The 13,803-nt window shown below is 39.8% G+C and overlaps 1 protein-coding gene across 5 annotated transcripts in view; it reads left to right on the top strand.

Moving 5' to 3' along the window:
- LOC148935403 (uncharacterized) overlaps positions 1 to 13,803 on the top strand; it is a 162,810-nt gene that overhangs the window by 99,843 nt on the left and 49,164 nt on the right. For 3 of the 5 annotated variants that reach the window (XR_016140357.1, XR_016140356.1, XM_089081536.1), the window contains exon 3: positions 3,887 to 4,073. The exons of 1 other annotated variant lie outside the window; for it this stretch is intronic. Coding sequence is in view for 2 of the 4 variants with exons in the window: in XM_089081536.1 (XP_088937662.1) it covers positions 3,887 to 4,073 (187 nt within the window). In the remaining 2 variants the exon portion in view is untranslated. Of the gene's footprint in view, positions 1 to 3,886; positions 13,702 to 13,803 lie in introns of those variants that run through there. One more of the 5 variants, XM_089081535.1, reaches the window with a different exon arrangement.

The following is a 13,803-nucleotide window of genomic DNA, read 5'->3' as shown; positions in this document are numbered from 1 at the left end:
AACGTTCATAAGCATATGTAGATTCTCATAGACGACAGCTAACCGTGACTCCTTTCGCGAACTGGGTCGTGCCCGTGGAGGAAAACGAGCGTGTCGAATCGCGAGATTCTCAGAGCACCGTTGATCCCAATGTCGATTCTCCTTGTATCAGCCGCTTCGTGTAGCTGCCTCGAGAATGCTCCTGTACTCGGCAAGCACATCACTTTACAGACAAAAAGTTAGTGTCTTGAGTAAAAAAATAAAAACATAGGTTTATCGTTTGCATATGAAGGAATTAGCAGCTAAATTTGAACAAATAAAAGTGGAAATGAGCAATGAATGATAAATAAATGATAAATAAATTAATTACATAATATTTTCAGATGACATTTTGAAATTTATTTAGAGAATCCTCATCAGCATAATTAAAAATTAAAAAAAAAAAATTTTTAGAGCATACAAAGTGAAAAAAAAAATATAATCAATGTTCTAATATACGATATATCGCGATATAATAAAAAAATGAATAGCAGTAATGTACGTGAACAAGTAACATTTTTTAATAATAATGTATATATAAATGATGTAAAAGTGTGTTGTAACAAAGACAAAATCTGTGTCAAAAGTAGATAAACAATAATAAATAAATAGAAAAACAATTTTCGTACAATTTGTCTATTTTGAGCTAAAACAATGCGGTCCATGATTTAAAATTCTTCTCATAATTAATTTTTCGATCGGAGACGAAAATTATATTAAGTTCAACAATATAAAATTAACCGGTACATGTTAAAATTATAACCGTCGAAGACGAATTTTAAGACTTTAAGGAAATAATAAAAATTTTCCGTGACAACGGGAAAAGTAAAATCATAAACTAAAAATAAGAATGAAAAAAGTAAAAATAATAGCTAAAATTATAAGTTATAACAGACGAAAGAAGAAATAGAAAATAAGAAATAGTAAATTAGTATTAAATCAAGAAAAATATTTTTATTCATAAAAATATTGCAATCTTCTTAAAAATTTTAGTCTTGATTAAATTTGATGCAAGTATTACTTTTGCTCAACTCGAGACTAAAAAGCTTCAGCTATGAAGATTATAAAATTCTTGATTAAATACAAATAATTCTGATTAAAAGCTAATTTTTTTTTTCTATGTTTTCTGACGTTCAACGAGCATCGTACAAAAAGATATGGATTAATTTTCAACTAATTTACAACCACTTGAATTCGCGATTTAATCAGAAGATGTCTCTCGAGTATGTCGAGTGACATTTTTCTAAAAATAAATCGGCGAATTTTCTCTGTATTGACTGTATAATTAAGAAACATCCTGTATTTCTATTTCTGGGATCGCGAAGCGAGTACTAATGTCGGAATAATGGAGAGGAAAGTATTGGTACGCTATCTGGTATATCGAGATATCGATAACTCCGTCGCCATTCTCCGCTCGATTTTATTCGGCATTCATGGGATTTCGTTCGAATCGAGCTCGATCGATTCGACGTCGCAACCGCGCCAGCTGCGAATAATTGCTTCTGCCGAGTATCGAGGGATTGGAGACGTCAGACGGATGAAGATTTCTTTTTATTCATCGTTACGCTTCCTTTGTTCTCCGTCTGATAACTGTCGTCTCTCGAAGAAGAATACGTTCGGCTGATATCCTCTGGTTGCGCTACGAAAACGATTCCGCCGTTCATAAAGAATGTCGAGATATCTTTTGAAAGCTCGGAAAGTTTATTTTCTATCGCGACTACAACTTTACGATACGTTGGATTCAAAATAATCAGCAAGGGTTCTCGAGAGAATTATTTGCAAGAGATTGTCTTGCTGCGTATTGATTTTGGCAACGTTTTTAACAATCGCGTTTATAGAGAAATTACGTAATATTTCATTCTTATTAAAATTATCTTTTCACAAGAAAATAAGAAAAAAGCTGTCGTTGTAGGAAAATTATTTTCTAAAATAATATTATTCTACAGAATAGTATTATTTGAATTTTTATGAAAATAATTTATGAAGGAATTAAAAAATATTGTAATATACATTATTTAAACATTTGAATGGAAAATATCTTTATTAAAACGTAATTCGTGTGTCAAAACAGTATTTTAAGTAATAAAAATTTAATTATTTAAATTTAAATTTAGAATTAAATTTAATTAAATTTAAATGATTTTTAAATTTAAATTTAAATGTTTTTCCAAACAAATATTTTAATAGAGAAATGTTAATAACTTAATTTATAAAAATTTATAATTTTTAAAATATTTTAAAGCAGTAAATAATTGCAGAGTTTTTTCTGTTCTCTTATTACATTAAGCACAAAGGAAAAATGTGTTTGATTTAATAAAACTTAATTTCTTTTGCGTCGTTAACTGACTTACTGCAATATTATTATGTCACCTATTTTTTTAACATTTTACGCTATATTAATCTAACCTGGTATCACATTTTATTATTTTCACAGAATAAAGAACGTTTCACTTTAATAATTTTTACATATTTTACAAAAAGAGGACGCGATAATGTTACGGACAAATCTATTACTGCAGTTAGATAGATAGATTTGAATTTAACAGCTCTTACAGCTTTTCAACAAAAAGCTACATTTTCGCGAATCGTATCTGTGCACCAAATCCATTTCCGTCATATATATCTTTACGCAGCAAAAAGGACCCGACACAACATTGCACTACGTATTACCTGTACTATCACGGCTGTACACACACACACGCAACGACGACACGTGTATGCGTAGCCGCAAGCACGAACACTATTATTGCGCTATGACATCCGCGGGATGCCTATCACTTCCATCGTCGCGTCACGATGTAACCACATAGCGAAAACAAATGCGTTTGCCAGAATCTCGTTGAATTTTCCTCCGTCTCTCTTCTTTTCTTTCCAATTTCTCGAGCCGCGATCCTCTCGCCTTCCTCTATTCTCATTCTCTCTCTCTCTCTCTCTCTCTCTCTCTCTCTCTCTCTCTCTCTCTCTCTCTCTCTCTCTCTCTCTCTCTCGCATCTATGTAGCACCCAGTGGCGGACGAAAGACTTTTAAGGCCCTAACATATTTTGTGTTACTTCGCGAGGAAAACTGGGAAGGCAAACTAAATTTGTACAAAATGAAAGGGCAAATTCCGCACAAAATAAATTTCAAGTTTCTTCTTCCTTGAAACTAACGTTATTATCTTAACAATTCTATTAACTGTTAAATTAAATGTTAATGTTATTAACAGTCAAACAGTTAAAGTGCAATAGTGTAGTGTAATGTTTAATGTTATTAACAGTTGAACAGTTAAATTAATTCTTGATACTTTTTGTTCCCGAGAAGTATAATTGAAATTTAAAAAAATTGACATAACTAGATTTCGTTTAAAAAAAAGGACTTGTTAAAAAAAAAATCTGTCTCTGTGATATTTTAATTAAACAATATCCACGCTCGAATCGATTCATATCATCTTTACTTTGTAAGATCTTAGATCGTGGTCGTCGAGTTATCCGCCACTGGTTTCATCCCTTCGTCGAAGTCGAGTTAGCTCTCACCGGCATCGTGTAGAAGCGTGCCGCGCCGTCAAAATGCAAATTCCGTCCACGCGGCTCGTTGAATTATTATTTTAAGCCCCGTAACGGCCATTCGCTACGGGAAAATCTCATGAAAATTAATTTATTTTAATGTACTTGGTCCACGTTGCGACTGTTACGGAAAAAGTCAGAGAGCGAGAGAGAGAGAGAGAGAGAGAGAGAGAGAGAGAGAGAGAGAGAGAGAGAGAGAGGGAGCGGTGAAGAGGGGGATGGTGAATGAAAGAGAAAGGAGACAAAGGAGACGAAAGGAGGAAAAAGGCCGATGCGCCGGCAAGGGCGCAGACACCAAATTAACGTTCGACTCATGCTTCTTTCAGCACACTCCGCCGCGGAATTGAGAATTCTGGATTCTGGAGCTCCGGTCTCGGCTTAGACGAGAAGGATTTCCGCCGAGATTTTCTCTCTGTACATTCCCCGTCAGCCATCCTCGAGCGAACCGACGTCTCCTCAGCCTCCGCTCTTATTATGAAGACGTTCGCGCATCATCACTTCGCCGGCTTCCTGGTGAGAGATTTTTCGACGAATCTTAAAGCTACGCTATCAGCGAAATCTATTCTTTGTATTATCGCTTAACGGCAAATATTTGTCGTTCATTCCGCGCGCGCGAATGCGGCGAGCGTGTGAACGAGCGAGTCTCTCTCTCTCTCTCTCTCTCTCTCTCTCTCTCTCTCTCTCTCGTAGGACCAATTTTATTTTATTCGCAAATAAAACGGATCCAGGATTGCCGCGCATTATCGGCGATATTACGTTGCTAAATTTCGCTAACTCTCATCAGGATTCAAATGCGTCCAATAATGCGATTTGCGTAACATTGCGACACATTCAAATAACTTTTTTATTGAGTTGAGTAGAAAAAAGCGCGAATGATTAACTGGCAGTCGGCAAATTTGAATGGCCACCATAATGGCGCCAACTCTAATTGAAACACTCGTAATCAATTACAAATTACAAATGCGATAACAGTGTTGTTCGCACTGAAAAAGGAAATAAACAAGATTCCAAGTGTATCTTTCATATTCAAGGCCTATGGTTACATTTAGGCTTCACGTTTTTTTTTTTTTTTTTACATCAATTTAATCGCTTCTTAAGTTACGATTTATAACTTTGGTTAACTTTATACCGTGGCAGAATATCGTTCTGTCGACCGTAACTTTAAAACTTTCACGCGCATTCAACTTTTATCTTCACTACAATGTGTTCATTCAGCATGTTGCTGCAGAAAAACTTTGATAAAGAATCTGCTAATTAAACACCATTATAAACATGTTTTCTTATAATTTTTGTTAGATGATAATAATTATTTTAATAATAATAAAAAAAAATCGTGTGAAGGCAATCTTAAAATACATAAACATAAAAAGAACTACGGTAATTATTATAAGATCAAAATGTTTTAAATTTCAATTCAATTTTTATAGGTGCGTATTTTATAAAAAATAAATAATGTTTAATATTTAATGTTAAGTCTAGAATTAAAAATAATAGCGAACGATCGATGACATTTTACGTACGAAGGAATCGTCGAATTTGACATTTTTATACGAAATGTGTCGATAGTACCTTTTATATCGCACCAAACGTACGGGTTTAAAGGGTTAAAGGCTGAAGACGACTTTTCATGCCGCCGACATGAAGCGAAGAAAGCATATAGACGGTGTCGAGAATCTTCTCAGCATCTCGAGATGCCACGCTAATTCCGCCTCGATCCTTCCAGCCTTTTCTCAAGCAATTCCTCGGTGCATGATGCCTTCTCTTCAACTGAAGAAGCTTACATACAGGGTGTTCACAATTACTATTCTCAATTTAAACGACAGCTTCCTTAGATTTTTAATTATCTTTTTTCTTAATGAAACATTTCGAAATTCGTCATTTATCTACTTTTCAATATTATATTTTTTGTAACTAAATCATGAATCCACCAAAAAAAATCTAAAAATCTCAAAAAAAAAATCTTGTTGAAATAAATTGACGAGTGGAAAATAAAAAAGTGGCGAAAATTTTTAATTTCGCGAAATTGACTACGGACTGACCAGGGGACTGTCATTGAAGTTAAGTTCGACGATTGTGAGAACCACCGTATATAGAAAGATAGCAGATAGACGTGTGCACAGTCTGCGTGCATGATAGATCCCGCGGTTCGCATGGAGAACTTTACGGGACGATAATGGACAGATTTATGAGTCTGTTTATCGATCCTCGAGTAAATCCAATTTTCGTAGCCGCGAGGGGACGGCGAGGATTCCGTCCGTGGGACATCGTAAAGATCGTGGAAAGGCGAGGGCAAAAAGTTGCTGAGAACTTAACTTCCGTCCGTCCGTCCTGTCGCTACAAACCTGAATTTATCAGTTCAATTTACGAGTAATTTCCGAGTCGCCGTGGATGATTTTCGTGCTACCTGCTTCAGGGGTGGAACAGCATTTGACAAATGAGTTATATATTAATTTGTACATTTTATCATTTCACAATATGAGCTAAAGTTTAAATTAAATTATTCTGTGTTTGTAAAAGATAAAATAAGTAGTGAGATATCGGAGCGTTGTAGTGAGATGTTAAATTTTGTGATGAGTAAATATAACTATTACACTCTCGCAACGTTGATTAATCGTGAAGCTAGGTACGGAAAGGCACGGCGACAAAAACGCGGAAATCCCTCGCGACAAGGCCATTTGGTCGGCTACTTCATTTTCGCGAACTCAGGCTTTAACTTTCGGACTTGAGGCTTTTTCATGGTTTAAGGACAAGCCGAGGGGAGCCCCTCTCTACTCGTCCCTCAAATCCTTTCATAAAGAATATCCATCCTTCCAACCAGCGTCCAAGAGTACTCGCTCCACCTTGTCTCTCTCGCTCGCTTCCTCGCGTGTCTTTCTCTCTCCTTTACTTGTCTTCATCTCGACATTTCTCTCTTTCACTCTCGCTGTCGCTTCCGCGTATCTCCGGTTCTCTCTCTCTCCCTCCCCCCCTCTCTCTCTCTCTCTCTCTCTCTCTCTCTCTCTTTTTTGCGCTCGTCGTGTCTCGTCATTTTGCATTTACAGACCGACAAAGCGCGAGTCGCGGATCCGAGTTTTCTCTTCGAGAGTGCGCGTTCGAGTACATCCTTGACAGACTGCTGCAATCGTATAATCTTTCCGGTGCTCGAAATTGTTCGGCCATCGGGTGGCTTTCAAGTCAGTTCAGAGAATCTTACGAAACGGAAGTTCTCGCGACGAAGGGATCGAAAACAACACGGGGCGCCGACACTGCCCGCCCCGTATTGCGGCGAGGTGGAAACTCTATTTTTTAACAATTTTAGTTCTCCCCTGTCCTGGACGGGCGGAAAAAAAATACGCGCGTTAAGGGATTAAAAACGCATCGGGTGCAGTAGCGCGTGCTCGAAAGTTGATCGAGATTATCGAGTATCCGAGCCGGGGGATAGAGAAGAGGGGGAGGGGGGGGGGGGGAGGAGGAGAGGACGCACTCGATTTTGCCGCGGAGTTTCCGACCGAGACCGAACAATCGTGGCACTCGAGAATTTCCGGTACTCGCGCATTCACCCTCCCTACCCGCCCCTAAAATGCCACTCGATTTTTATTTCGAGCTGGCGTTTTCGTCGACATCGTGGTCGATCGAGGGCTCCTCTCCCCCTACCTCCCTACCCCCTCTATCTATCTATCTATCTATCTATCTCTATCTATCTTTCTCTCCCCCTCTTTCTTGCTCGCTCGCTCGCTCTCGAGGAATCGGATAACTGCTCGGAAATCACGAGGCCTGACGGTCGATGAATAAAGGAGACGCCATTTAAATTGTAAATGACCGCGATATCCGCATGGAGGCAAACCTTCAATTAGGGCCTCGCACGCGGAAGAGGCGCGCGCGCGCACACACACACACACACACACACACACACACACACACACACACACACACACACACACACACACACACACACACACACACGTATAGAACGCCAGCATGGGAGCCGCACAAGATGTGCCAGATAGATAGACGGACAGTCGTTTGTTGCGATTTAGGCGAAACGACGTGTAAACTTGTCGAACGCAAGCGACGATAACGCGACGATAACGCAACGGCTTGCATCGATCGCGCCTTACGCCAATCACTTTCCCTTTCACCCCTTCTCGGCGAATCGATCAGCGATCGAATCTCGCTTCTTCACGTTTCGTCGCTTTTTTTCAACAAACGATCCTTCCTCCGAAGATTTTTATCTCCGCCGTGCGTCTCCGATAATCTTGCGCGCGACCGCGTCGCGAATTAATATTCAGTATGCATAAAGGGGATGCATCCGTATTTTCTAACGGGTCTTCACGTATATAAACCCTCGACGAACGGCAGCGTCGATGCCGGAGATCTTTCGTGGCAACGAACGACGTCCGTTTAATTCCGGCCTAATTCTCGATGTCAATCGGTCGCTATACTACCGCGGGAAATATTTGCGAGAGTGAGAAAAAGAAAGGGGAAAGAAACACGTGCGTTCACCGCGATTTTGGGGACGGAAAAAGGAACTCTCGAGAAAGCTGTCCGGCGCCTGAACCGGCGTCGAAAAATCTTGTGGAAAAACGGACGCAGAAAGACACGTTGTACAGAATGGCGGTTGGGAAAACGATGTTCGCGAGTGCTTGAATGTCTCATTTCGCGGAGGGGCCGGGGGGGAGAGAGAGAGGAGGAGGAGGATGGGAGGTGGCGGAATGGTAGCGTCGGGCCGGAACTTTATAAAGCGCGTCTTTGCATGTTTCACTCCGGGCACGCACGCTTTTATCGTCCCTACAACGGCCCCCGGTAGCGAGCGGCACGATAACACGATCCAATTCGTCGTCACGACACGTACACGCGAGAGAGGTGTACGTACGTGGGTGTAGGTGCATGTTGTGCGTCGTGCATGTGACATGCGGCATGTGTGTGTGTGTGTGTGTGTGTGTGTGTGTGTGTGTGTGTGTGTGTGTGTGTGTGTGTGTGTGTGTGTGTGTGTGTGTGTGTGGTGTGGCGCGCGTGCACGCACACGCGCGTCGTGCATGCATGCATACCGGAAGAGCGTGCGGGTGCTCCATGCGCGCGGCAGAACGATCGATCGCAAAAGTTACGTAATGAGTCTCCGCGTGTGCTAACTCTTGCCCGGAGACTGCCAAAATCTAGGTTATCAAGTTTTCGTCGGCAACCCACGCCGACACGCTCGATCAGGGCCGCAGCTACCGCAGCTACTTTACGACATTATCCATCCGCTCTCCCAACGTGTGAAGCAAACTTGTAATTCTATAATAAAAAGAAAAAAAAAAAAAAGAAGAACGTACATTTTTCCCCTGCCTTTTTCTCGATAATCGATTCCAGCTTGACTGGGAAAAAAGTAGTTTCCAGGTCGGTGCGGTAAGATTCTTAAAACACCCTCCTGGATAGAAAGATCCTCGCGATCGTTGCTGAATCGAACGACTGCGTTTTCGCCGAAAACGGTGACAAATCGAATAAAATTTCTTAATTCGTTTCTCCCCGGGAGCGCGCGAGCGAGCGAACGCGCGCGCGCACGGCGCCAATTAAATTTCAGCATGGTAATTCAGGCGGGTGCACCACCGAGGGAGATCCCGAAGATGACGCATCTCTCTGCGTCAGCGCGGCGGCCCGCTTCACTCCGCTTCTCCCAACCCAGGAATGGCTGGCTCGATTAGCGCAACCAACTTCGAAAACCCGTCGGGTACGATAACTTTTCTCCACTCTCCCGAACGCGCGCGCGCGCGCGCGCGAACGAGCAACCGAAATTTCTCCCGTTTCCCTTTTTCTCTCCTATTTCTTTCCCGCGTCGTGCATTAGAGTAATCACGGCGAGAAAAGGTGTAATATCGCGAGACGTTCCTTCTCCCTTAGAGCCCATCTTATCGAATAACGGAGAAGCTGACGCGGTTATCTGAAACATTTGCACGCGGAATTGCAGTTCACGAGGCTGCCGATGAGCGGTTTAATATAACTCATCCATAGATATATAGATATATAGATCGCGACGGAACGAATCCTTCGAACCGTGGGGTGCATCGCAAATTTTTTGCAGATTCATATTTTACTCGCGTAATTTTTTGAAAAGTTCAGTGAATGTCTGTCATTGCGTACGCGTTTGCATCATCTGCATTTATACGAAAGTAAATGGAAACAGCTATTATACTAGAAATTAAACACTAAAAAATTTTTAGCCTTTATATAGGAAGCTATATATGTGTGTGTGTGTGTGTGTGTGTGTGTGTGTGTGTGTGTGTGTGTGTGTGTGTGTGTGTGTGTGTGTGTGTGTGTGTGTGTGTGTGTGTGTGTGTGTGTACATATAAAAATAAATCATTATATCATAGAATCATTATATTATAGAAATATCTATGTCAAAGAGATTTTTATATTTTTCTCGCGATATTCCTAATTCTTTACATTTTATTTAATATATATATATATATATATATATATATATATATATATAAAATTATGTAATTATTACGGGATATATTTAAATGATATTTTGTTATTTCGGGACTACGGCACTTTCATTTTGGACGCAATGAGATGTGGTTTATGTAAATCAATGACATGAATAACAGGACCGATATACCATATATTATTCTCTTACCGCATTATAAATTAATTTGCATAATAATGTGTCGTGCGATTCGTGTTCAAAATTCATCCTAACCATTTTTTCCTTCGAAAAACAGTTGCCATGTGTTCAATTACAGATATTGCGATTTCGGATGAGTGCGCGCGCGCGCGCGCGTGCGATAGACTCGCGTTTTATTACGTGTATATCCAAGTGTCTCATTATAGGCCATGAATAATGTGGCGCTTGGAAATGCATCTCCCCGAATGGAATCGCCCGAATTTCCGGGGGTAGAATAAAACAAGTCGTATCCATGCTAATCGGCGTATTGCATTTTGCCGGTCAATTGCGCCGGCTAGACTAACAGTTCAATTTTAACGACACGGCAACGGACGGCGGCGAGAGACGACGAGTGATAATATCCACGTCTCGCAATCGGGAACAACTGCCGGAACATATGCGTCACGCGTGTGATGTCGATTAAATTGCGTGTCCTCTAAACGGGCGTAACGAGCGGCGCATTCCCACGGGAATGTTTTCATTTGTATCTCGAATCGCCGCGCGAAAGGGGGAGGGGCACCAGCGATCCTCTGTGATTCGCATCGTCATCGCGATGATAAGATCCGTAAATGAAGGCGCGACGAAACCGCGAAGGGATTGCGCACACCTGTTATCGCCGAGCGGAGTCGTGAACCTCCACGGCCGTATTGGGAATTCGAGAATGTTCGTGCGATTCTCTCGTGAAGCGAACGGAAACTCTGGTTACCGGTCAAAGTAAACGCCCTTTGCCCTCTCGCCAGATCGCCAGTCGCAGTTGATATGCATTTTGGGATTACAGGACAGCATCCGTTGCATTCGTGCCCCGTAAAATTGGACATTTAATTTTGTAGTTACATACACGTCACGTTTGCGTTTCGAATTTTATGCGTTACCGATGACGCGAATTGCGCGCATATTGTAAAATTTTCGCGCTTGTCCGAAGTAACGTCGATGTAACATGCGTCTTGATGCATCTTGTATATCCGGCTCGTTTCAGGAGGTTCCAGGAAAACTTATGTCTCGCGGTTTAACTATTTAATATTATACTCTTCCCTTAAATTTACATAATGCTCAGTATGCAAAATACTATTTGATATTTTCACGCCAGTAAAGCGAAATTTTATACTGCAACGGAGGTAATTTAATTCGCCGGAACGGGAGAAAATAGTAACTTGGAATTTATAAATTACAGAATTTTTAGTCGCTGCATTCCTTCTCTCTCTCTCTCTCTCTCTCTCTCTCTCTCTCTCTCTCTCTTCCTCAAACGTGCACGAGAAAAGAAAATCTGTCATCTGTAATACTTTAACATTCGGTTAGTTAACATTCGGTTGATGAGGGTAATATAACATCTGACGTGAATACTTCGTATTCAAGAGGGTTTGCGTTAACAACGCGCATTTTATAGTGCCCCTAATGTACAGCGCAAAGATGGATGCGGTTGTCGGAAATTCCGAGCGAATGGAAGCTGCAGCCCGAGCCCCGCTGACTTTTAATTCCATTTCCCGCAAACATCTTCTGTTTCCAACAAACAACTGAATAATCGATAGTCACCGCGGCCCTGCCCCGACGGATGTTGAATTTTAATAACATCGGTTCTCTTGAATCCGACGAATGAATAGGCATCAAACTCTTTGTCGAGTGAACAGTATTGTAAGGACGGTCGACACGCGCAGAGGCGGGGAGAAAGGGATCCGAGAGCCGGTGCGCGGTGATACGACGAGGCGAAATCAGCGTTGTCAGACGTCTGGAAAATCGAGAAAGTCGGGAAAACTGAGAGGAGTCAGGGGATACGATCGGAGGTTCGAAAAATTTTCGAAGGCTCGCGAATTGGATAAAGAAGATTAATTGACGATGGTGGAAACGCGACAATACTTCAATACGATACGGAAAAAGCACTTTTGTCAGCTGATCTAAAAATTCGGTCGGATAACGATTTGGAAATAATTTTGTTGAACTTTCAAAATTGATATGTACGACGTTCAAATTGATCAAAAATTTGTGCAGCGTTATTATTATCATCTTTAAGCGTCTTGCATAATAAGTTTGATTAATTGACACTTGGTGGAACGACAATACTTTAATACGACACGGAAAAAGCACTTTTGTCAGCTGATCTAAAAATTCGATTGGATATCGAAATCTGAAAATAATTTTGTTGAACATTCAGAATTATTCTGCACGACATTCAAATTGATTGCTAGAAGATGAAAAATTTGTGCAGTGTCATTAAGCGTCTTACATAATAATTTTGATTAATTGACGATTGATAGAACGACAATATTTTAATTCTACACGGAAAGAACACTTTTGTTGATTAATTTAAAAATTTAGATGCAAATTCAGATACAAATCTGAAAATAATTTTGAATTTTCAAAATTATTACGTACGACATTCAAATTGATAGCTAGAAGAGAAAAAATATTTGCAGTGTTACTTGCAGTGCTATTTAAGTGTCTTAAGCGTAATATAATAATTTTAATTTGTACATAATAATTTTAATTAATTGATCATTGATGGAACGACTTAATACTATAGACTCTTTAATATTTTACTATAGACTTTAATATTTTAATACTATATGGAAAAAATACTTTTGTAGGCTGATTTAAAAATTTAGCCAGATGCAGATCTGAATATAATTTCGAACTTTTAAAATTATAATTTATTAACAAGATTGGAGAAGACAGAAATTTATTAATTAAAAAATTATAATTTTGAACATTCAAAATTATGTGATATTCAAATTGACTGCTAGAAGATCAAAAATGTTTGCAGTATTTTCATATTTAAGCATCCTATATAATAATTTTAATCAATTAACGATGATGAAATGACGATACTTTAATACTATATGGAAAGAATACTTTTGCTGGCCGATTTAAAAATTTAACCAGAAATCTGAAAATAATTTTGTTGAACTTTCAAAATTATTATGTACGACGTCAAAATTGATTGCTACAAGATCAAAAATATTTACAGTATTATCATATTATTATCATATTTAAGTATCCTACAATAATTTTTATTAATTGATGGGATGACAATACTCTTATACGGAAAAAGCACTTTTATTGGCAGATCTAAAAATTTGACCAGTTACGGATTTAAAGATAATTTTGTTCATCTTCAAAATTATTATCCGCGCCGTTTAAGTTGATTTTTAAAAGACCAAAAATTTATTATCATATTTAAGCGTCCTACATAATAATTTTGATGGTCCAACAAAATTATTTTCAGAACTGTATTTCAGTAAAACTACTTTTCCCTTTTTGTACATTCGAATCATTATTAAAAATTATATTCATTGAAAAAAGCGACGACAATTCAGAAACAACATTCGTTCCTTTCATTAGATCTCGGTTGCTTCATCTTCTCCTTTTTTTCAAGGGCTCTCGTGCGCCCTTCGCAAAAGGTTGTAATTACGTTTAGTACCTTATTTCGCGTGTGTACGGTTGGAGTTTGGAAAAACTGGAGAAACTAGAGAGAATTTTCCAATTGTATCCGCGTATAATGACGCTCCTCGGCGGAGCGTACGCCACGCGACACCCGTTAGACTATCGCCGAGGAGAATGACATAAGACATCCCCGTTCTGACTCGGGCGCCATATGACCGTCTCTGTCGCAAGCTCCGTCCCCGCTCCG

The sequence above is a fragment of the Pogonomyrmex barbatus genome, unplaced genomic scaffold (assembly GCF_055798465.1).
Source record: "Pogonomyrmex barbatus isolate J1 unplaced genomic scaffold, ASM5579846v1 scaffold5, whole genome shotgun sequence".
In the NCBI taxonomy this organism is placed as follows: domain Eukaryota; kingdom Metazoa; phylum Arthropoda; class Insecta; order Hymenoptera; family Formicidae; genus Pogonomyrmex; species Pogonomyrmex barbatus.
This window is presented reverse-complemented; position numbering and strand designations above follow the sequence as displayed.